The following is a 21,983-nucleotide window of genomic DNA, read 5'->3' as shown; positions in this document are numbered from 1 at the left end:
CTCGATGAAAAAGTACCACAAAATCGTAGTTACCTGAAGAAAAGTAGTGAGAAAAATTTATGATTGAAAAGTAAGAGTTTTTTGAGTAAAATAGATTGTTTCTTAAACTATTTATAAATTGACTAGTACACTTAACCCCCGGTTGCTGGTCACTTTTTAGTTTGTACCCCGTTGGTTTGACAAAGTCAAAATAAAAAGTGACGAACTGTCACTTTAGTTTCTAAATACGATTTAAATACAATCCATACTCAATTATCCAAAGCTCAAAGTTACGATAATCCGAAGGTTTCAAACAAACTTGGCAAAATCGAAACAATTTTTTTTTTATTTTCTTATTTTGAATATCAAATTAGAGTTCAGCGACCCCATATAAGTAAAATTCAAGTCGTTGATTACATGTTTTCTAACAAATTACATTTTCTCGATATTTCATCACCGTTGGCATCTTGGAATTTAAATCCCTAGATCACTTTAAAGTATTGTTGTGCAATATTGTATTTACCCAAAAAAGACAATACAGTCCAGGCTCGATTATCCGAAGTTCGATTATGCGAAGGTTATTATGGGACTTCAGATAAGTGTATGTCACTCGACTCTGACCAAGGTAGAGGGGAAGGGGGGGAGAGAGAGAGCAAAAAGAAATATTTGCAACGGCCTTTCTTTTAACTCCAAATTCTAGTTCTGCGACTCCATTTTGTCAAATTTTAATAGTTTGATTCCCTTTTAAATTGCAAAAGCCATGTTTTCAATATTTCATCACCGCCATCTTGGATTTAAAAATTCTAAATCACCTTGGCGGAGTTTAGGAGTCATTGTTAAGCTCGAAAATCAAAAATAAGACAACGAAAATGTTTTTTTTTGTGATTCGATAGGCCCCCAAAACCAAAGCTAAAAATTCGATTCGCCACCTACATTCGAGTAGGAGAACTTTGGTGCAAGGTTACGTTTACGTTTTTGCGCGATAGGTGCAAAGGGGAGTGAAAACTATTTTAAGGTTTTTTAAAAGAAAATTGATCTTTTGGAATAAAATAAAGTTAACAGGAGGTAAGAAATAAAAAGTTCTATCGACTGACTTTTTGATTTTTTTGTTAAGTTGCCTTTTTCATTGAAAATTCTGAGATCCGGATTGAAAACGCGAGAATGAGGTTAGATTGCTAATTTTGAAAATCATTCCAATTATCATTTTTCAAGCAGATCTTTGCTTTTATGGTAGAAGTGACTTTAAAAAATATTTGTCCACTTGAATAATCTACATTCTCAATTGATTAGTTAGGTTTTGGTTTATTAAAACATTCCCTTATTTTTAATCAAAAAATGAACAGGTTAAATCGGCCATCACAAAAATATTTTCGTTTATATCAATTATGCTATTTATTTCTTACCTGAAAATGGTATAATTTGCTATTAATGTCGATTTTATGATGAAATAGTGGCAAATGGGCAGTATTCATGATTGCTGAGAGTCGCAGGACTCTCGCCCTTTGCTATTAGTAAGTATCCAGCAAAGCAAAGGGTATAGCATGCATTTGATACTGTCAACTCCGATTCGGCTGTGTTCTCGTCGCTGTCATGTTGTAAACTGGAGTCGAGGGAGGTCCTGTTGTGAATTCTAGTTGGAGGTGGTCCGAAGATCATTGAAGAAGGTAGAATTCGCCATCACCCAAGACACGAAGGCACGAAGGATAGACCATGTCTTGGGGGGTGAAAGGATGATAGGATTTAGTGATAATACCACAATTTTAATATTTGTCTTTCTCTCTTATTTCAGACAAAATGTCTGGTCCGAGTCCAAGGTGTTGCAGAAATCTTCCACCATACAGAATGGGGTCTTCCTTCTATCATTTCCTATATTCTGAAAAAGGTGGTGCCCCGAATGTGGACATATAGTTTATCACATTTACTCCATATGGTGTGAACGTGACATGCTGTATGTTTGCTCTTGGTGCATTGGCTATTTTCAAAACAAGCTAGATTTTTCCTATTATTTTAAGATAAAATTTAGTAAAATCTACCTATCTATTTTTTGTTATTGCTATAACTTGTCCCTTACTTCACAAACTTTAAGTACTCTATTCTTCAATCTTGGAATCGCAATACATTATTGTAGAAATGTAACTACTGAAAAAATTGGTAAGAAATTTGGGCATAACTGTTATTAATATGATTAAAGGTACGTTCAATATGTTTTATTATATATGTTAACTATTCAAGTTGTTTGTCTTGTCCCATATGTCACAACTTCAGTTGTTTTCTCGAAAACTTCTCGTTACAAGTTAGTAGTTCTGTCTAGTTGCAAAATAAGGTTTCTTTATTCTTTCTTTCTGTGTTAGTATGTTATTCAATGTTCGATTTTATTTTACATTGTACTTATCCCATTTTTTCTCTTTTTCTCTTTCATGTACCTTGCGAGCATACGATGACCGAAAAAGTCATTGTATAAGCCAACACACGTGTATTTTTCACAAAGCCGCGAAACAGAACAAGTATTTTTATAAGTGCGTGAATAACAATCGGTCGTTGAAGCTCAAAAAATGTGAGAACAATATCGCGTCGTGGTTAAGTGATAATAAGGCGAAGAAAGTAGACGACGATTCCGCATGAAGAATATAGCGGAAATTAGGTGTTAATTGCACAATGGATGAAGGTTTGAAGTTGACACTGTCAAAAGGGAATGGTAAGATGCAATAGTAATATTGCTAGGTTTGATAGTGTCAAAAGGTAAGATCAAGGAACAAGGATTATATGAACCTATATTGTCATAATTATTGTATTCACTGAAAATTCTATCCACTTTCTACCCCCAATGTGTCCTGCACTGGGGGTGCCTGGGGTAACTTCGAGTTGACCTGGGCCGCCCGAGGAATTATGTCGTAGGTGGTTCGTGTACTTCTCACTCACCTCTCCTCGCGGCAAGGTTTTCCGTAGGTCTACACTCGTACATGCAACATGGGACAGCATGAATCTTCAGCTGAAGCCGGACGAATGTATTCCGAAATTACAGAATTACAGAATGTCGATTTTATGATGAAATAAAACTATTTCAAATTTCAAACCAATTTACTCGCTGTAGGTTATAATGAAAACATCACCCCAAGTTTCAGCGCCCCCTTAGTGAGGGGTAATTTTGACGTTTGATTGCCTATTATACGAAGTGAATTTTTTCCAAGGCCTTCAGATAATCGAGTCTAGACTGTATTTTTTTGCAATTTCGTTTTGAATATACCTAATTTAGGAGGACAACTGTGACAAACAAACAATCTCGCACTTTTTCGTGTTTGACAAACTTGTTTGCGGAAAACTCGCAAACAAAGCAAACTGTATACAGGCTTACGTTTCAGCAAACAAATGTAGGCAAACAAACAAAGCAAGCAAACCGTCAAACTGTCATCAAATAGTGCGATTTTTTTGTTTGTCATTATCTAATACCTACTTTATTTTTCCTGTCATTCTAAACTGACAAAATGGCCTACTTATCATCATTTGCAAAAAATGCTGCATAAACTACTATTTTTTTCGTGTTCGGTTATCCAAAGATACTGCAACATAAACGAACAATTTCAAACCATGACCAGGAACGTTTTAGGGTTCAAACATCGAAACTTTGAACTTTTACTACGCGTTTTCTTTGTAATTTCTTACTCAAATAAACTAAATACGACCGTATTCGAAATTTCCGCCGGTAGATATTTTAAAACTTGTCCCAGACAGAGATCCACAACGGTCCTAGAAGCTACACGGAGAGACCGTGCCCAGAAATTTTAACAATTAAAATTGTTGATTTTACTTTCTTAAATTTTAACAAAAACGTACTTGTTACTGCCAATATTCCGTTAAAATAACTAAAATTTAGTATTAATTTAATAACCTGTTTGTTGAAAATGCTAGAGGCAAAAAGCTAACAGATTTCCCGAACTCGAATGAACGTGCTCGACTGTTAGCTTTGGTTTTAGGAAAATCAAAAATTTTGTTGGTTGAATATAATTTACATTTGGTTGAATATTTAAAAGATGAACTTGGGTTTGTTTACGTCTGTCATTTGAAGTCAGGATCCGAACGAGAGCGGTCGATTTGTTGAGTTTGTGTTGTTAATTATGAAGTGAGAGGATGTGAAAGGTGAAAATTACACTATTTGGCTGATGTTGAAGTGGCAAATCAAAGTGTCGCAACTGGGGAGGTGGAATTGGTGAGTAGGTTTGTTGATGATTTCTTTGCAGGTGATAAACTATGAAGAGCAAGAGGACGACCTTCGCCATGAGGATCTCCAATGCGAGTGAGTTGATCACGTTAGAAGAATGTTTGATGGAACGAGAGGGCAATAGAATGGAAATGCGGGCCGACTCTTCACGGATAGAGCAGCCCGGGCAAATTTATCAAAATGTTGGTTAATCCAAGTTAGTATGGGTTTATTTTTGCACAATAATTTATCTAATGTGATTCTTTAGTAGAAAACTGAATCATTAAAAAGCTTATTTTTTCAGAATCATCAATTATAAAATACAAAGAAATGCCATGAGTACGCAACATAAACAACATAAAAAATAGAGATGAAGTAAAATATAAAAAAATAAATAAAAATATATAAAATATATAAAAGAAGATAATTATTATCTTGAAAGTTTTGTTGCAATACGACTGCTCAATAAACTGGTAAGTAAAACTCTAAATTTTTTTTTCAGGAATCGGAGTACGTTGAATTAATTGAATCAAATGCAATGAAAGTTTGTTGCCAAAAGTTATTATTAAATTAATGCAAGCATGGTAAGTAGCATTATTGATATTTCTTCTCTCCTCATTATAATTACATTTATTTACGTTCCTTTTTTCAGTTTATAGCCGAAATTAAGAATTTTGTATTAAATTACTAATACATTTCACATGTCTATTTGCAGCAAAAGGTTCACTTTAGTGAAAATTCTGTTTCCAACCACAAGAAAAATAACTAAACCTGAGACCATTGTAGATGATGATGACTTATCGGATGATTTCACAGTGATGGTAAGTGAATACAACACTTAATTTTATACAACATAATAAAAATATATGCTTAAAACTTGGTGAAAATTTTGCTCGATTTCTATTTTTCAGGAATTCATGTAAAATTAAACATCTTTTTTAAATATGTTTAACAAAATTTGTAATATGCTTTTTCATTATTTTTAGTTTAATGCAACGTAATTTTTTAAAACATTAATCAAACTTTACATGTTTTATAACAACAGTTAAAAAAAGTTTTGTTTTGATGCAGTAATTTAACAACTTCATGCAAAAAAAAACAAATTAGTACAAAACGTTAAATTTTTAACGTTTGCATGCAAAAATATTTCGGTTGATACAACGACAAAAAATTGTTGAAAAATAGTTGAAAAACATTTCCCAGCCAGTTTTTAACAGAATATTCCACAATATTTCAGCTGAAAACAAGAAATTTTTAGTTAATTTTCTGAAAAAAATATTCTAGCAGTCGACTGCTAGATTTTTTTTCAGCCATTTAACCAACAAAAATGTTAATTCCAACTATTTTTTTAGTTTATTTTAGTTACTGGTGGTCAGCAATTTCGGGTTAACAAAATCAACAATCGATTGTTGAAAAAAAGCTGTGTAAAAAATTAACCCATACTTTTAGTTAAATTAACCAAGATTTTCTTGGATTTGCCCCGGCCGGTCTCTCCGTGTATGTCCATTGGTTTGGAGGAATTTTTTTTTGTCTGAAATCCTGAAAATCTCTGGACGTAATATTTGAACAACCCTATGTGTCAAAGTGTCAAAGAGACTAAAGAAGTTATTTGGGCCTGCTAGGATTAAACTACACTATATTTTGAATTTGTTTTATATTTAGAAACTGGCATTCATAGAAATTCTTAGTACTCGTATCTTAAACGAACAAACTCTTCGTGATTGCCTGTTTATTTGTTTTGTGTGAGACTATTTGAAAAATTAAAATCAAAAATGAAAAGAATACACAATTACGTTAAGACTTACATTAGACTATGTGCAGCTGTGCGCTAATGATGTTTAATGATTTCTTAACGTATACCTTTGAGAACTGTTTGCTTGAAGGGGAGTGTTCCACTCAGGAACTGGGAAAGATTTACTTGGCTTGAACCGCTTGAAAAGATATCTGAGGACCTGACCAATGATATTATTTTTCAAATCGTTGTTAAAATATGTGCCGGCGTTGCAAATCAAAATTATATTGATGTGATATAAAATCATAATAAGAATAAATACGTGCGAAATCTAACTTTATTAAAGTGTATATTTTTAAAATACTAAAATCTAATTTTTTCACTCGATGTAGCCAAGCGATAGGCTTTCAATAACATTAATTGTTTAAAAAAAATATTCGTGTATTTTCAATACTATAGAAAAGATGAGAAATTCCTTTCAACATATTTAGGCCGATTCTGTGGCAAACGGGAACTCTGGATGCTTAGTAATTCTAAAAGAAAAAGAAACACCAACATGAATTTCTCTCAAAAATCCTCCCAAAAACGAATGACCATCTTACCCCGGAAAGAACGCAAAGTCGCAAATCCGGATGCTCTGGTCCAGCGCGTTCAGCCGCACCATGTCCGCGTCGGCGAGCTCAAAGTCAAACAGCGCAATGTTCTCCCGCAGCCGGCGCGGGTTCGTGCTCTTCGGGATCGTCGAAATCCCGCGCTGCAGCAGATGGCGCAGCAGCACCTGGGCGCTGGACCGGCCCAGCCTGGCGGCGATTTCCTTCACCGCCGGGTTGTCCAACAGGTCGGGCACTTCGCGGCTGGGGAAAAAGATTTAATTTGAAGAAGAAAAAAGTGTGTGTCTTGGTTTAACTTACTTATAACCATTTTTTTTTTGTTTCGCTTTGAGAAATATCCGTTCGAAGATTTTTCCGATTCAGATTTTTTCATTCTTTTTTGTGATTTTATTTCTAGAGTTTTGCCTTTCTTACAAAAGAAAGGTTTGAGGTTTGCTTTTGGAAAAATGCTTTTCTCAGAAATCTTAAAAAATTCGTGCACGGCGAGGAATCGTCCCAGGAAAAAATCCTATTATTACTAAATTGAAGATTTAGATGCGCTCTTTTGATTGAATTTTGGCCCGAAACCCGGAACTCAAAGTCTGATTTTTGAGAGCTCTTTGTCTGAAATACTTAAGCGATGTTTGTATCAGCTCTTAAAAATTTGTGTCTTCCATCACTGGAAAACCACTCGTTAGCCCACAATTTTTATATTTCAGATTTGTAGCCGTGGGGTCGGAGACGAACATTTTATTTTTCGATTCACAATTTTCGATCAGTAAATGTGGTCAAAGCCATTTTTAGAGGTATTTTTTGGACTATTTTATAGATAACACTACCAAATTAAAAGAATTCAGTTTCAAACAAAAAGCCATTCAAAAACATGCGCCATAAACTGCTTGGGCCCAAAATTTGAAGCTTTTCCAAAATGTATTTCCAGAGATATAGCCATATTAGTGTTTTACGTCTTATTTTTACCCTGTTTTTTCCTAATATTTTTTTGGTTTTATACAGAATCATATACTGAACATCAAATTCAAAGTCCCAGCCCATTCTCGCTCACACTTGACAAGCCGTCAAGTCGAAGCATAAACGCCAGCACATTTACGCTTGCGCGTTTTACGCTGCGCGTGAAAGTGTTCTTTCTGGCTTCTCATAATAGATCGACAAAGTGCAATATCGATACATTTTTTTTTAAGTTAATCATAGACTAACATTAAAGACTGAGTACCCTTTTTTCTAATAATGTCAATCCAATATATTTCTCTTAATTAAATATTATTATCTTGCGACCCATAATGTACCTCTGAAATTAAAAACAAATGGCATTGGAGGTTTAATCTAAAAAGATTCAAAGCTTTAGGTCAAATTCTCACTGGGTGGTATCATTATGTGTCTGAAAAATCAATTGCACCAATATATTTGTCGGAGTTTCATCATTTTGTAAGAAAGGCTCTATTTCACCTCTGGTGATATTAAATCGGGGTTTTTTAAAAAAAAAAGGTCATATAAACATATAAAACATAATAACTTATAGTAGCCTCTCAAAAAAAATAACTCTAGATTTAGATATTTTTTTTTATATATTTTTTTTAATTATTTTAATGTAATATTTGGTTTGTGAGGTTCTTCCCTGTGACCAAAGAAGCAATGTTGCATCATGTGCGGAAATCAGCTCATAATTTCATGAAATTGATTCTGAAAATATTAAAAAAAAACCTTTTTTTATTTCACAAACACTAGAAATCGATTCGAGCAAAACTACTTTTTTTTAGAAAATGTATGGGTTATTTTCCGCAATGCACGAGCCACAATAACGTTTAAAGGATCATTATTATGCCGAATTTGCTGAAATTTTCATCTCTTTACGGGATCTTTCGAGCTACAAATTATTGAAAAACGTGTCTTAGTAAAAATCTAGAAAAATAAAGGGGTCGTACCGCTCCACCTCCACAAGATATCCAAAAATTTACCAAAATTATCCCTTACTTACTTTTTCAGATTGCGTGTGAGTTGGCGGAGGATGACCCGTTTATTAAAAATTCGTTTTCAAAAAATCAAAACAGACATCTTTTAATCCGATTTTGCGATTGAAGTACCGATCGACTGCAAATTTCCATGTTTTATGTGAAAAAATTAAAGATAAACATTGACCCATGAAAACCACAAATTCGGAAACTCTTTTCTAACAGATGTATACAAACATGGGTTCTCTCCAGAAGGGCATATTTTCAGCATAATAATGAATACAAACGCTTGTTAACAATCTATATTTTTTTTTGTTTGATTATCAGTCAAACTCAGGTATTTCGTATTTGAGGGAGGGACAATAAAATCGAAAAATGTTCAGTTTTTTTTTATTAAAAATACTTCATGAAGGAAAAGTACCCCTGCAAAAATATTTTCGAAGAACTGGAAACATTTCCAACCATTTTCTTTCTTTGACTTGGCTGATCACAGCCTTTTAAATTTAAAATTTTACAGAAAAAGAGTTTTTCTCAGTGTCATCCATTTTTTTTTTTCAACATGTAATACCTCGAATCCTTTGTTTTTGATCCTAAAGTTAAAAAAAAAAATTTGTGATTCCCCCCCCTCCCCCCCCCCCCCTAAAGTGTCAACGTGGTTTATGGATGGTCCCATATTTAAATTGCAAAATATTAACATTTTACGAAGAAAAATTACGTAAAAATGCCTATAACTTGTTCGCTCTATACAGCATTGCCTTGGCGTTCTCGATTGTGATATTGCTACTCGAAGCAAGGTGTCCGAACGCTTGATTGTTGACGCAATTGCAAACCTCTTTTTACACCTAAGGTTCGCACTGACGACCTTTGGATTGTGAGTCCAACTGCCTACCAGCCAGATAGGACCCAGGGAGACGACTTAGGGATATATTTTGGCCATTAGTGGCATGATTTTTCTCTCAAAGATAAGAATTTTGCTTCGCTGTAAATATTTTGACAAAATTCCTTCTCTAAGATGTTCATAACAGAACCCAACACGTCGTGATACTTTTTGGAGACGATTTTTCTATTCCTTGTGAAGTTATGAAAATCGTCATTAATCAAAAAATCAAATTATTCGCTCTACAGCATTGCCTTGGCGTTCTCGATAGCGAGATTCCTACTCGAAACTAGGTGTTCGAAGGCTTGATTGTTGAGGCAATTGCAAACCTCTTTTTACACCTTAGCTTCCATTCACCCCGGGATTCGAACTGACGACCTTTGGATTGTAAGTCCAACTGCCTACCAGCGACTCCACCGAGGCAGGACCCAGGGAGACGACTCCTACACCTGGAATGAGCTAACGACCTAACCTCTAGGGTTAATCCGGGGCCAACATGTACTTCCCGTCCGACGGAAGGCGTGATCAGACAAATCTCGTCTCGAAAAATGCCACCGGGACCGTCCGGGATCGAACCCAGGCCGACTGGGTGAGAGGCAATCACGCTTACCCCTACACCACGGTTTCCCGCATTAATCAATGATTGTCAACTAGGACTTCAATGATTGGCAAGGTATCATTCCCGGCCGGCCATGTTTGTTTTAGAAAAACATTTAAATCTTGATTCAGAATGTATCAATCAAAACATGGGTTTCATTGTGTTGTTTGTAGAATTATTTTACAAATCGTGATTAATTCTTCATTTCAATTCACTATTTCTGGACCCTGAATTCAGTACCATCATTGACAGTCATTGCCGAGTGAATGACACCATCAACGACCTTAATCTGAATTAAATACAGAGCATTAAGGAGTGGTGATCAGATTTATTCGAAAAGGATTAACGGTTTCACCTGAAGCGCCGAAGATGCTCTAAAACATATAGAAATATTTGGAAAATTAAAAAATACGTATTTTAGGAATGCATATTTTATTTCAATATTTTAGATCAGAAAATCCCTTCTCAAGATACAGATTTTCGAATATTCACATACCCATTTAGTATCTTTTGCATTTCTTGACATAGAGAATAAATGGATAAAATTTTATCTAAATAAAAAAAATACAAAATTTGATTCCTCGAAAAGAAATTGCGAAACTAAAAAAAGGGAAAACTAAGGTAGATAAATGCAATTAAAAATCCATTTCTTTAATTCTTTATTAAAGAATTTTTAAGCCGGCGGCTCTTATAAAGTGAATGAAACAAGAGAGCTTTTGCGAGTTTAATCGTAGAAGGCTTCGATTGCGAAATACATACAAAGTATGTGTATGTTAAAACAAATTTGCAAAAAGCGCTGTTGCTTGGGTTGGCATGCCAAACAAGTTTTAAGAAGTGGACAAAGTTAGACGGAGTTGTTTTTTTTAATAGAAATCAAAATAAAACATAATATCAATACTGATACTCACTTCAACAACTTCTCGATTCCTTTCGAGCCCAGCGGCGAGTACGCCGTCACCGTGATTCCGTTGGCCTTGCAGAACTTTACCAGTTCCGGCTGCTGCAGATAGATGTGGTTCTCGATCTAAGACCCAAGAAAATACCAAACAAAAACAAAAAAAGCAGATAAAAGTAAATTACATTTCGTTCTCCCGAAGAGATCACCTTACCTGCAGATTAGCCGGCTTGATTTGGCAATTATCGAGGATCCTTTGAATCTGCCGTTGGTTGAAATTCGATAGGCCTATGTTGCGTGCGAGGCCGGCCCTCTGCACTTCCTCCATGGCCTGTGGAAAGAGAAAAAAGAGGGACGAAACGGAACCCGGTGAGAAACGTGGCCAAAACAAACACTCGTCACCCAATTGTTGGGAATTGAAGGGTGTACGGAGCGAACGAAAAGAGGGTGCAATTGTAACTGATAGTTTAGTTTTGGCCGATATTTTGAGGCATCTCGAATGGGATTTTAATGGTGAGTGGAAGCGATGAAAAGATTTGTTTTCTGGTCTTTTGGCGTTCGGAGGTTGACTTTTGAACACAATATAGGCCGCGGCGGCCGGAAATTGTCTGAAGAAGGAAAAGCAAGATTGGTAACGGTAATTACATTAACTTCTTAAGAAAAACTACTTGAGAAAGGATTTCAAGCTGGGAACGGTAGCCGCTGGCTACCTACCTACTGTTTCTGTATTCCTGGCAGAACCTGAATTATTCGAAAAAAAAAATTGCGTATAATTCTCTTGCATTTTTTATTGCACGAACCATAAAGTATTGTTACAATGTAAGGACACATGCAGGCGGATTTCACCGCAAAGAAATCGATAATAATTGAACTAGGTAATCGGTTTAATGCAAGTCATTTCATTTAACTACTGCACGGTGAGTCTTCAGGATATGAATCAAAGTGGTAGTTTCCAGAACGTACCTCATCCCTAATTTGCAGTGAGCATTTGTAAACTAGTTGTTCAATGTTAGTAATTTTCTTATGGTTCTTCAAATCATCGAACAAGACCAGTATTTTTCGGTAGAAGATACATTAAATTTAATAGTGCTTGGAATTGATCAAAACCCAGCCTATTAGTCAAACCAAATTATTATAGATGAAGGAATATACCATTACCAATATTTTTTTTTTGTAATTTCTTAGTAAAAATTGTATTTTCATTCTGAAATAATGTGAACCATGTCGCTCTCGGTCATTTCGGAATTTAAAACTCAACGCATCAAAAAAAACTTGATATACAACAAATTATGCGAGTAGCTGAAAAGCCCTAGACTTCACTTCTTCTAATTTATTATACCGTTTTGAGCAAAACTCATAATTCCATGTAGAAATGTAGGCCCACAACAGAGTTATTCATATCGAGTAGGGTGCCCAGAATATGGAACATTTTTTCAAAACCGCGCTCCACAAGCTGAATATTGTTCCTTGAGCTATTTTAGGACTCTGGGCCAAATATGAGCAAAATCGGTCAACATTTACCCATTGATAATCGAAGGTGAACTTTGTATGGGGAAAATCGAAAAAAAATGTATGAAAAACTCAATCTTCTCACGGTTTTGTCTGCATGGTGCGTCACTTCCATCGAAATACCCTCAAAAGTGAGATTTTTATTGAAAATTTAACGGTCTTTGTAGAACATACCAATGGTGTAAAACTCGATCCTGAAAAGTCATTAACGATTTAAATAGTCATTTTTGTGTGAAAAAAAATATTTTTCTACAACTTTAGGCTCGGGTATCAGTGGGTTAATCTAATTTTTTCTGGGCACCCTAATATCGAGCCAATAAATTGTCACGCGACAGGAAGTTGTACCCTTCTGCAGAGACGATGAAGTTGTATCCAAAGTGAGACAAAGACCAGATGAAACCTCTGATTTTGTTAATTACTAAAATAAAACTAACTTTCTTCGCTTTATTACACAAACTTCCGGTGCAGCAGCGATATCAAAACCAAACTGAAATCAAACAATTTGCTTAACCAGATTGGGGAACCATTAGGGTGGTCCAAATCCGGACTTTTTTGGGGCTACCCCCTGAAATCAAAGATTGACCCATCACTAGGCTAAATTCCAAATTTGAGGTCATTCTGACCACGGGAACTCCTCCCTCCAATCACTTAAAGTTTGTATAGGAAAAATCGTCAAAATGTATGGAGAAAAGCAACTGTTTTACTTTTTTACCTGTGGAAGGCGCCATAATTATCCGATTCTTACCATTTCTCAAATGTAGAACCTTCATTAAATTTAGAACAACTTTCCCGAAGACACCTTACTTTTAGGATTTTTTCCCGCAAAGTTATTAGCGCCCAAAACTGACCCTTTTTGCGCGGTCAGCTGTAAGGGGCTACCTAACAACGATGTTTATTTCCAATTCGTACACACACGTGCTCTCTCTCAGGTTCAAACTCTCTCACGAGCTTGCTCGCCTGCCTGCCTGCCTGTTTACCTACAAGCGCGCGCTGTTTCTCTGCTTGGACTTTTGTCGTCGTCGTCGTTTTCGTTTGCTATCCGCTGCGCTGCGTTTCTGGCATGTTTATTATAATTTCAACTGAAATAGCAGGATTGTTTTGAGATATATTTAGCATATAAATTCTTAATTATGTCAAAAAAAAACTGCGCTAAAAAGAGATTAAAGAAAAAAACAGCTTAGGCTCACTTAAAAAATTACAGCAAATGTCATGAGAACAGGGTTTGTTTGTTTTTCCAAGCATTACACGCAGTTTTTCGTATATGCTAAAGAAACATGATAATGATTCAATTATTTAAAAAAAAAATCTTCAGGTAATACAAATGTTGTTCCTTTAGGTAGTTTTTACCTGTAATTTTTTCGATTCAGGAAACATCTCTTTCTGCACAATCGTTAACTACATTCAGATCTTGCAGTTGCGGCCTTCCTCTAAGATACTCATTTGGATTCAGTTTTAAAAAATCTAAAGAAAATTCCTTCCTTTTTTATCTACAAAAACTGCATGGTATTTCTTGTAACAAAAGCAGATAAATTAAAATCCAAAACGTTTGCAATTAGGTTTGGATCAGAACAGATGACGGTTCATGGATGAACTAATTCATCAAATTTGTATTCTCTCTCACACGCTCTTATAACATGATATCTATTGTTGATCACATATTACATAACATTTTATATCTCAAAACAAACCTGGTATTTTAGTTCAAAATTATAATAAACATGTCAAGAACGCAGCGCAGCGGATAGCAAACGAAAACGACGACGACGACAAAAGTCCAAGCAGAGAAACAGCGCGCGCTTGTAGGTAAACAGGCAGGCAGGCAGGCGAGCAAGCTCGTGAGAGAGTTTGAACCTGAGAGAGAGCACGTGTGTGTACGAATTGGAAATAAACATCGTTGTTAGGTAGCCCCTTACAGCTGACCGCGCAAAAAGGGTCAGTTTTGGGCGCTAATAACTTTGCGGGAAAAAATCCTAAAAGTAAGGTGTCTTCGGGAAAGTTGTTCTAAATTTAATGAAGGTTCTACATTTGAGAAATGGTAAGAATCGGATAATTATGGCGCCTTCCACAGGTAAAAAAGTAAAACAGTTGCTTTTCTCCATACATTTTGACGATTTTTCCCATACAAACTTTAAGCGATTGGCGGGAGGAGTTCCCGTGGTCAGAATGAGCTCAAATTTGGAATTTAGCCTAGTGATGGGTCAATCTTTGATTTCAGGGGGTAGCCCCAAAAAAGTCCGGATTTGGACCACCCTAGGAACCATTTTTACTGTTTGTGTTTTGATTAAATTTCTAGGTCAGCAAAGGCCGAATCAACATTTTTGGAGGCCGCAATCGCAGCAGTGTTGTGAGACGTGGGTCGTTGAACCGAAAAAGTGCATTTTCGCGTTAAACCGGTGCACATGCCAAAAACGTGTGAGACAGAACGCGATCGCAGCGGTGAGGTATAAGGTGAGAGTTGTTGCTTCGAGGTCAACCGGTATCGGGAAGCAGGAATGCCGGTTTCGCGTGGGATGATTAAACATTTTCTGGATCAACATTTGAGAAGGGCGCATAAGCATTTTGACAGCAAGCACTATTTTGCAAATTCCGAGACAACAGGCAACTATTGAGCAATTCCACCTCAAATCAGGAATTTTTCTGGTACTTTTGTACCCGACCCTCTCCGATTTCAATGAAACTTTTTAGACATGTTATCCTAGGCCTATATAAGCCATTTTTGTGTATATAGAGCCAGTTGCACTCGATAATGACATTTTAGAAGGGCGTAAGGGTTTTAAATATTTTTGTATTTTGTAAATTAAATATTGCTGTATCTTCAAGCCGTTGCATCGTATCAAAAAGTGGTCAAAGACAAACTTGTAGGAAATTAGACGAGCTTTTTGAAAAAAATACATTGAAAGAAAAATACACGCCAATTCTATGAGATTTTTCAATTTTTAAGTTTAAAAGTTAAAGTTTAAAGTGATGGATGTCAGGATTTTTTTTCGTTCAAATTTTTTGTGAAAATAGCCTAGAATGTGACAAAAAGACTCACGAAAAATGCATGATGGTATGTCTCTCCTAAAAAAATACAAAAATCATTTACCAAAAAGTCTCCATATTGACCATTGTCCTATGTCCAATCCTTGTGAAGATACAGCGGTTTTAAAAATAAAAATGTTGAAAAAATAGGTTTTTTTGTGGTTTTTGGCAATTTCTATATGAAAGACTTGATTTTTCAGTCTCGTAAGTATTTTTACCGGAAAGCTCGTCCAATTTCCCATATGTTTGTATTTGACCACATTTCAATTGGATGTATGGGCTTACAGATATAAGCATTATTACATTGCTCATAACTGAAAAATAGAATATTTTATTCAGTGTGGTACAAACCTGGATAGGAAATAAGCTTACGTAAATATATTCAAACGAGTCAAATTACTTTACTTTTTTTTACATACTGTACAAGTCTTACCCGACAAACTTCGTTGTGCCTTTTTTTCGTTTGTTGACGTTTTTTGATTTTTGCCTATTCAGCCTCCTGTGATCAAAATATGATTTTACTTAACTTTCTCCATACAATTTGCCGATGCTCCGGAATCGGTTCCAGAGTGGCCAAAGTGTCAATTAGTTAGCGTAAGAACCTTCCTTGGACTTTTACGAACCCAACGCAACAAAGAGCACCTCGATCCGACGCTCCGTATTAAACTGATTCGCGTTCGAACAAAACCGTCGAAATTTTTTATATATATAGATAGATAGATAGATAGATAGATATAGATTAAACAATACCTGGAGTGTGAAAATCTTGAGTTTTTTTTGATAAGGTCCTATAAACAAATGTAAACATTGAGTGTATCCCGCTTACTCCGATGGACTTTGACATAAGGTGTGAAAGGGATACACTCAATGTTTACATTTGTTTATAGGACCTTATCAAAAAAAAGTCAAGAAATGTAGTTTGAAGGCCAGCTATTGTTTTACATTTCGAGTTTTGGGAAAAAATTACTGATTGTCTCGGAATTTGCAAAATAGTTTCAGCTGTCATAATGCTTATCCGCCCTTTTCTCGTGATTTGTTCACACACACTTGGAGATCTACATTTTAAAATACATTCATTTATTTAAGGATAAGGCAACAAACTCTCAGTTCGTCAGAAATCGAGAAAGGCTGCCCAACCCCCTCTTCGATTTTCGAGAAACTTTGCCCTAAGGGCTAATTTTGGTTACTGATCACGGTTTGGTGGACGACCCCTTCAATTTTTTTAAGGATTCGACATTGTTTTAACAACTTGCAGCTCAAAACAGTAATTAGTCGTAAATTTTGTGTCACATTCCAAAAAATCAAAACAAAAAAAAAAGTAGTTCATGCAACAAGTTGCAAAAAGACGATTTTTTTCAGCACGATTCGTGCATTTATCCAACCAGGTTCACCGAGTTTAATTAAAACGACTAGTGCTGAAAAGTCAAGATTTGCTGCGAGGTCCATACAACATTTTTTGCAATCCCAAAAAACACCCTTTGAATGGAATTTTAAGTCAAACTTCCATGTATTTAGTCAATCCACCGTGTAAATCAAAACAATGTTGAAAAGTATTAAACAAGTGCTGAATAGTACAACTTTTCCGCATCCATTTCAGTACTGAAAAGTAGAACATTGAAAAGGGGTTTCTATTCCATTATGTTATTTTTGGTAGAGAAAAGTAGGTTGCTCCGGCGTTCGAGAATGACAGAAAAAGTTAGTAGTTTCACGACGGAATTGCAAAAACAATATGTTTAAAACATCTGCCATATTTCGTTACTAGCTGCAAGTAAAAAGGAAATGTTTTCTCTTAATTTTCTTTTCGTTATTTCTAACATTTTCTGAAAACGAATGATTGCAAATCAACTGTTTTAAATTCTGGCTTGTTATTTAAATTTTTTGACCCCCCTCCCCCCTAGACCTTATTGCGATAACAATGAATATTTTTTAAAAACTATCGAAATAAGTGTTTTTTTTTCAGTGAATATGATCTCCAAAATCCTTTTTGCCATGGACTTTCCTTAAAAATGCTTATGCCTGTGGGTGACCAATTTCATTAGGGTGTTTAATTTACCCAATCTCCGAAACTGTTCGAGGAAGAGAAGTTTTAAGGGACTTAATAATCCATCGAAACAAGAAGGATCATCGGGAAATCAGAGCTAGACAACCGGAGAGTCGACTGGGTATAGAATTTGATGCTCTGTAACTTTGAAAATCTTTGTTCCACTGTAGATTCGTAAAGTACATATTTTTTTAACCTTTTTAACTTATTTTTAAGGAAAAATGCATTTTTTTCGGAATTTCGAGTATGTTATCAAATTGGGCGTCATTTTTGGCTTCCGGAAGTCCCTTTGGCACTAAGTTTTCTTCTGATGTTCTTTTTCTAACTTTGGGAAGAGTTAAAGTTAGGAGAGAAGTTAACACATTTTCAATTAATAAGCCACGCCCCTTCCACTTACCAACCCCTTATTTATTTAATTTAAACACATATGCAGAGTAAATTCTTACAAAAACATTCTCTGTTCTTTTTAGGGGAGGTGAACCCTACAGTTACAGTTCTTCTTGAAAAGTTGAGATTTTTTTGTGTTGAATAAATTAATTACTCCTCATAATCTTTCATTCCTCGCCGGGACCGGAGGATTATTTTACTTTTTGGTTGTTGTTGAATACCCCTGACTCAAGGCGGTTCTAAAAACACCCAAGAAGCAAATATTGAAAATTTTGTTTAAAGGACCTTTTTTTTAAAAAAAAAACTCTGGATCTTTTTGACTGCCGCTCTAATCTAGTCCGTCCCATATGTAAAAACAGCAAGCCGAGAAAAACGCAAAACAAATTTGTCCCGCCCATAAGGCTACGTGTTAGAATTTCAGAAAAAAAGTGAAATTTGCTACGGTTTTCTGGAATAAACTACTAAATTTTATTTGTTTTTCTAATAGTTCACATGATTTTGAACCAAACTGCATCATTAACTCAAAATTGACGAAATTACATATGGGACGGACTTGATTTGAGCGGCAGTTAAGTGGATCGAACAGTTTTGTATTAATATAACATGATGGAAAGCTACAAATATTATGTTTGTTTTTTTTTTTTTCGATGTTAGAAAAATATGTAAAAAATGCCCACTTTTTCCGTTATGTTTGTTTAAAAGGAGATGTCCATTGCCGCTCAAATCAAGTCCGTCCCATATGTAATTTCCTTAATTTTGAGTTAACGATGCAGTTTGGTTCAAAATCATGTGAACTATCAGAAAAACCAATAAAATTTAGTACTCTATTCCAGAAAACCGTAGAAAATCTAGTTTTTCGCAAATTTCTAACACGTAGCCTTATGAGCGGGACAAATTTGACTTGCGTTTTTCTCGGCTTGCTGTTTTTACATATGGGACGGACTCGATTAGAGCGGCAGTCCACAACTGATGTAATTTTTAAATGACTTGGATTTCAAATTTTAGACTTTCTTCTCTTTAAGCAAGCAGAAAAGTTATTTAAAAAACAGTTTTTTTTTAATCCCCGTTTAATAGTTGATTGAAGCTCTAAAAGTGTTAAAAAATAAGTTCAAACATATGTTTTTTGTAAAATATCTTTCAAGATGAGCCTTATCAACCCACTAAAGAAGAGTTCTTTTATTACGTAACAGTAGTAACACAACAATCATTGAATGAAAAAGAGTTCTCAAACAAAAACAGAATTTTTATTCATTACACCGTCCAACAAAATTTCTGCGCAGGCTGTTCGCTACTTCCACATATTGCATGCAATTTTTGGATTGTATGCAACAGCGACGAACCGCCCTAATTCTCCATACAAACTTTGGAGAAAAACCCAAAAAAAAAAATATTTTTGAAAAATTCAAAGTGCACATGTTTTTGGGGACCCCATACTTCATGCTTCCCCTCGAGTTGAGCCTGCGCAGAAATTTTGTTGGACGGTGGTTATTGATGCAGTTTGGTTCAAAATCGTATGCCCTTTCAGAAAAGCCTACAACATCCAGTACTTTGTTCTAGAAATCAAGAGGAAATCCAGTTTTTTCGCGAAAACTTAACATGTAGCCCTACGAGTGGAACAAACTTCAAATGCGTTTTTCTCAGCTTGCTGTTTTTTGCATATGGGCGATTATGGGCAGTGTAAACATATGGAACACAAAAGCTTATTGGACATTAAAAAAAAATCTCTCTATAATTGCAAAGTGTGTTTAAAATACAGTACCTACCCTACACAGAAAAAAAAAATCATGGTAATATTACATCTGGGAAGGGGTACATCTTTTATGTCAGAAAAAAAAATGTAATTTTACCTCTGAAAATGTGTAATTTTACCACTATTTTGGTGTAATGTTGCTTTTTCAGTCTAAATTGAGGTAAAATTACAACATAAAAGAGGTAATATTCAACCTGCCAAAATTACACCTTCCAAATTTACACATTTTTTACTGTGTACTACAAACATGACGGGTTAGGAAAGAATGAGAGAATTATCCAGGCAGGGTTAATCACGATCATGACATCAATGTTGATATAAGCTGAATAATTAAGTACAATTGTATGTAACTGTGAGAGGGTAGCATTATACAAGTTTTGGCAAGCAAATGTAAAATTGGTTTTCATTTTTCAAAAGACATTATTTTTATCATTCGGGAGCGTTCTTTTATTACGTAACGCATTTTTTTCGACCCCCGCTCCCCTCGTTACAAAATTTCCATACAAATTTTAATTTTTTTTGTATGAACCGTAACACAGCTTCCGACCCCCCCTCAACTGCGATACGCAATAATAGAAGGCTCTCTTAGTAATTTCTATTTTGTTCAACTCTTAAATAATTTTGTTAAATTCTTAAAAATTGATCTTTTAAAAGTCTTTAAATCAAATGTTGTCTCTCAATACTGGTTGACCTCACTTCCTTTTTGCATTATTTTCGCGCAAATGCACTTTTCGGTTGAATGACCTACGGCGTTCATTTGACGGGCAAATATTGCCTCCGAAAATGTTGCTGTGTGGTGGTGGTGACCTAGAAATTTAATCGAAACAAACAGATCGACAGACTCTGAGCTTGTTTCTCATTCTGGTTATGCAAATGAATTATTATTTTTTTTGTTTCAGTATCGGCGCACCGGAAGTTTAGGACCGTAAAGTGGAGAAAGTTTTTTTTTGTGGTAATTAACGACATCTTTAGGGTTTGAAGGTAGACGAACACGAATCGGTAACGTCCACCTTTTGGTTCCTTTTCATTAGCGATAGAGACATATTCTACCTGGGATATGTAAAATGTTGAATGTAACGGGTTTGAACATTTTGAAAGCCGGATATTTGTTTCGATTACGATATTTCACAAGTTTTGCTCTGTTTTTAGTTCAGTTTTAAGAATTTTTGCATCATAATGAATCAGCATAATCCTGTTGAACCCTTCTAGAAGTCCCTGAAGGAATGTTGTATAAAAACCAAACATGTCTCAAAAGTTATATAATTTTGTGAGGCAATCATTGACTACTTGGTTGACAATTATTGATTAATAATTGATTACAAGAAAGAGGAAAATCGTTCCCAAAAAGTATCAACCCGTGCAAGGCACTATTCTAAACAACTTGTAGAAAGAATTTTCAGAAAATATCGAAAAAGAAGCTAAATTATATCGTTCAACGAAAAATCATAGCATTGATGGAAGTCGTCACCTTAAATCTTGAATAATTAATTGTGCAACTACCTTTAATCCAAATGTAATCAGATTCCCTACCTTCCACAACGCCACATGGTCCGTGGTCGTCTCCAGCACGATATCCCCGTTGTCATCCATCAGGAACGGCCCGTCCACTTCCGGCACCGTAAACGGCACGTGCACATGGTACAGATCCACGTACTCGAGCTGCAAATCGTCCAACGATCGGCGCAGAAACTTCTCCACCGTGGCGGCCCTCGTCCCGTGCGGGGGCAGCTTCGTCACGATGAACAACTCCTCGCGGGTCAACCGGCCCGCGTCCAGCCATTCCTTCAACACGTTCCCGATGGTCTTCTCGTTCAGATAGACCGGGGCCGTATCGATGTGGCGATAGCCGGCTTCCAGGGCTTCGTTCAGCGCTTTCTCCACCTCTTCGTTGGGCGCCTGTCAATGTTGAAGAGCACAATTCATAATTGCTCATCACGGCTTTAAGTTAGGTCAAGTCAAGTGGCGCACTTACCCGCCAAGTCCCGAACCCGAGGGCCGGCATTTCGGTGCCGTTTTCGAAAGTTAAGCTCATCTTGCAGGCCATTGCTCTTCCTTCAAAAAGACCAGTTTATCAGCAGAAAATGCACACACAATAAATACTGTACACGAAACTCGCGAGGGAATGGAAAAAAATTATAATTATTTATGACCTGCACCGCCAAAGCAACGTAACGTTGCACCCAGAGGAACTTAAAGTGTGACCACTCTCCAGGCAAGCCAACGCGCGACTGTGTCGTTGTGGGACGCAACCCAGGCGGCCTGGGTTCCCCTGGAGTTGGGTTGTGAACTTGTGTTGTCCCCCCATGTGTCGTGCACGTGTATTGGAGTGTATTGGGGGGAGAGTCGCGTTGATTATAAGCGAATTCATTGGTTGGGGTGGTTCCACATTTTATTCCACAAGAGAAAATAAAACAGTAAATTTTAAAATACCTTATACTTGAA

General features: G+C 35.9%; 1 protein-coding gene across 1 annotated transcript; it reads right to left on the bottom strand.

Moving 5' to 3' along the window:
* Positions 1 to 3,400: 3,400 nt before the first annotated feature.
* Positions 3,401 to 21,782, bottom strand: LOC120430694 (1,5-anhydro-D-fructose reductase-like). Its single transcript, XM_039595803.2, has 6 exons — positions 21,514 to 21,782; positions 21,072 to 21,437; positions 11,048 to 11,164; positions 10,847 to 10,962; positions 6,509 to 6,760; positions 3,401 to 6,439 (listed from the first exon to the last, which is right to left on the bottom strand). Exons 1-6 carry the CDS (start codon positions 21,583 to 21,585, stop codon positions 6,394 to 6,396), a joined length of 969 nt encoding a protein of 322 aa, XP_039451737.1. The 5' UTR covers positions 21,586 to 21,782; the 3' UTR covers positions 3,401 to 6,393.
* Positions 21,783 to 21,983: the final 201 nt, after the last annotated feature.

This window comes from Culex pipiens, chromosome 1 (genome assembly GCF_016801865.2).
Source record: "Culex pipiens pallens isolate TS chromosome 1, TS_CPP_V2, whole genome shotgun sequence".
Lineage (NCBI taxonomy): Eukaryota > Metazoa > Arthropoda > Insecta > Diptera > Culicidae > Culex > Culex pipiens.
This window is presented reverse-complemented; position numbering and strand designations above follow the sequence as displayed.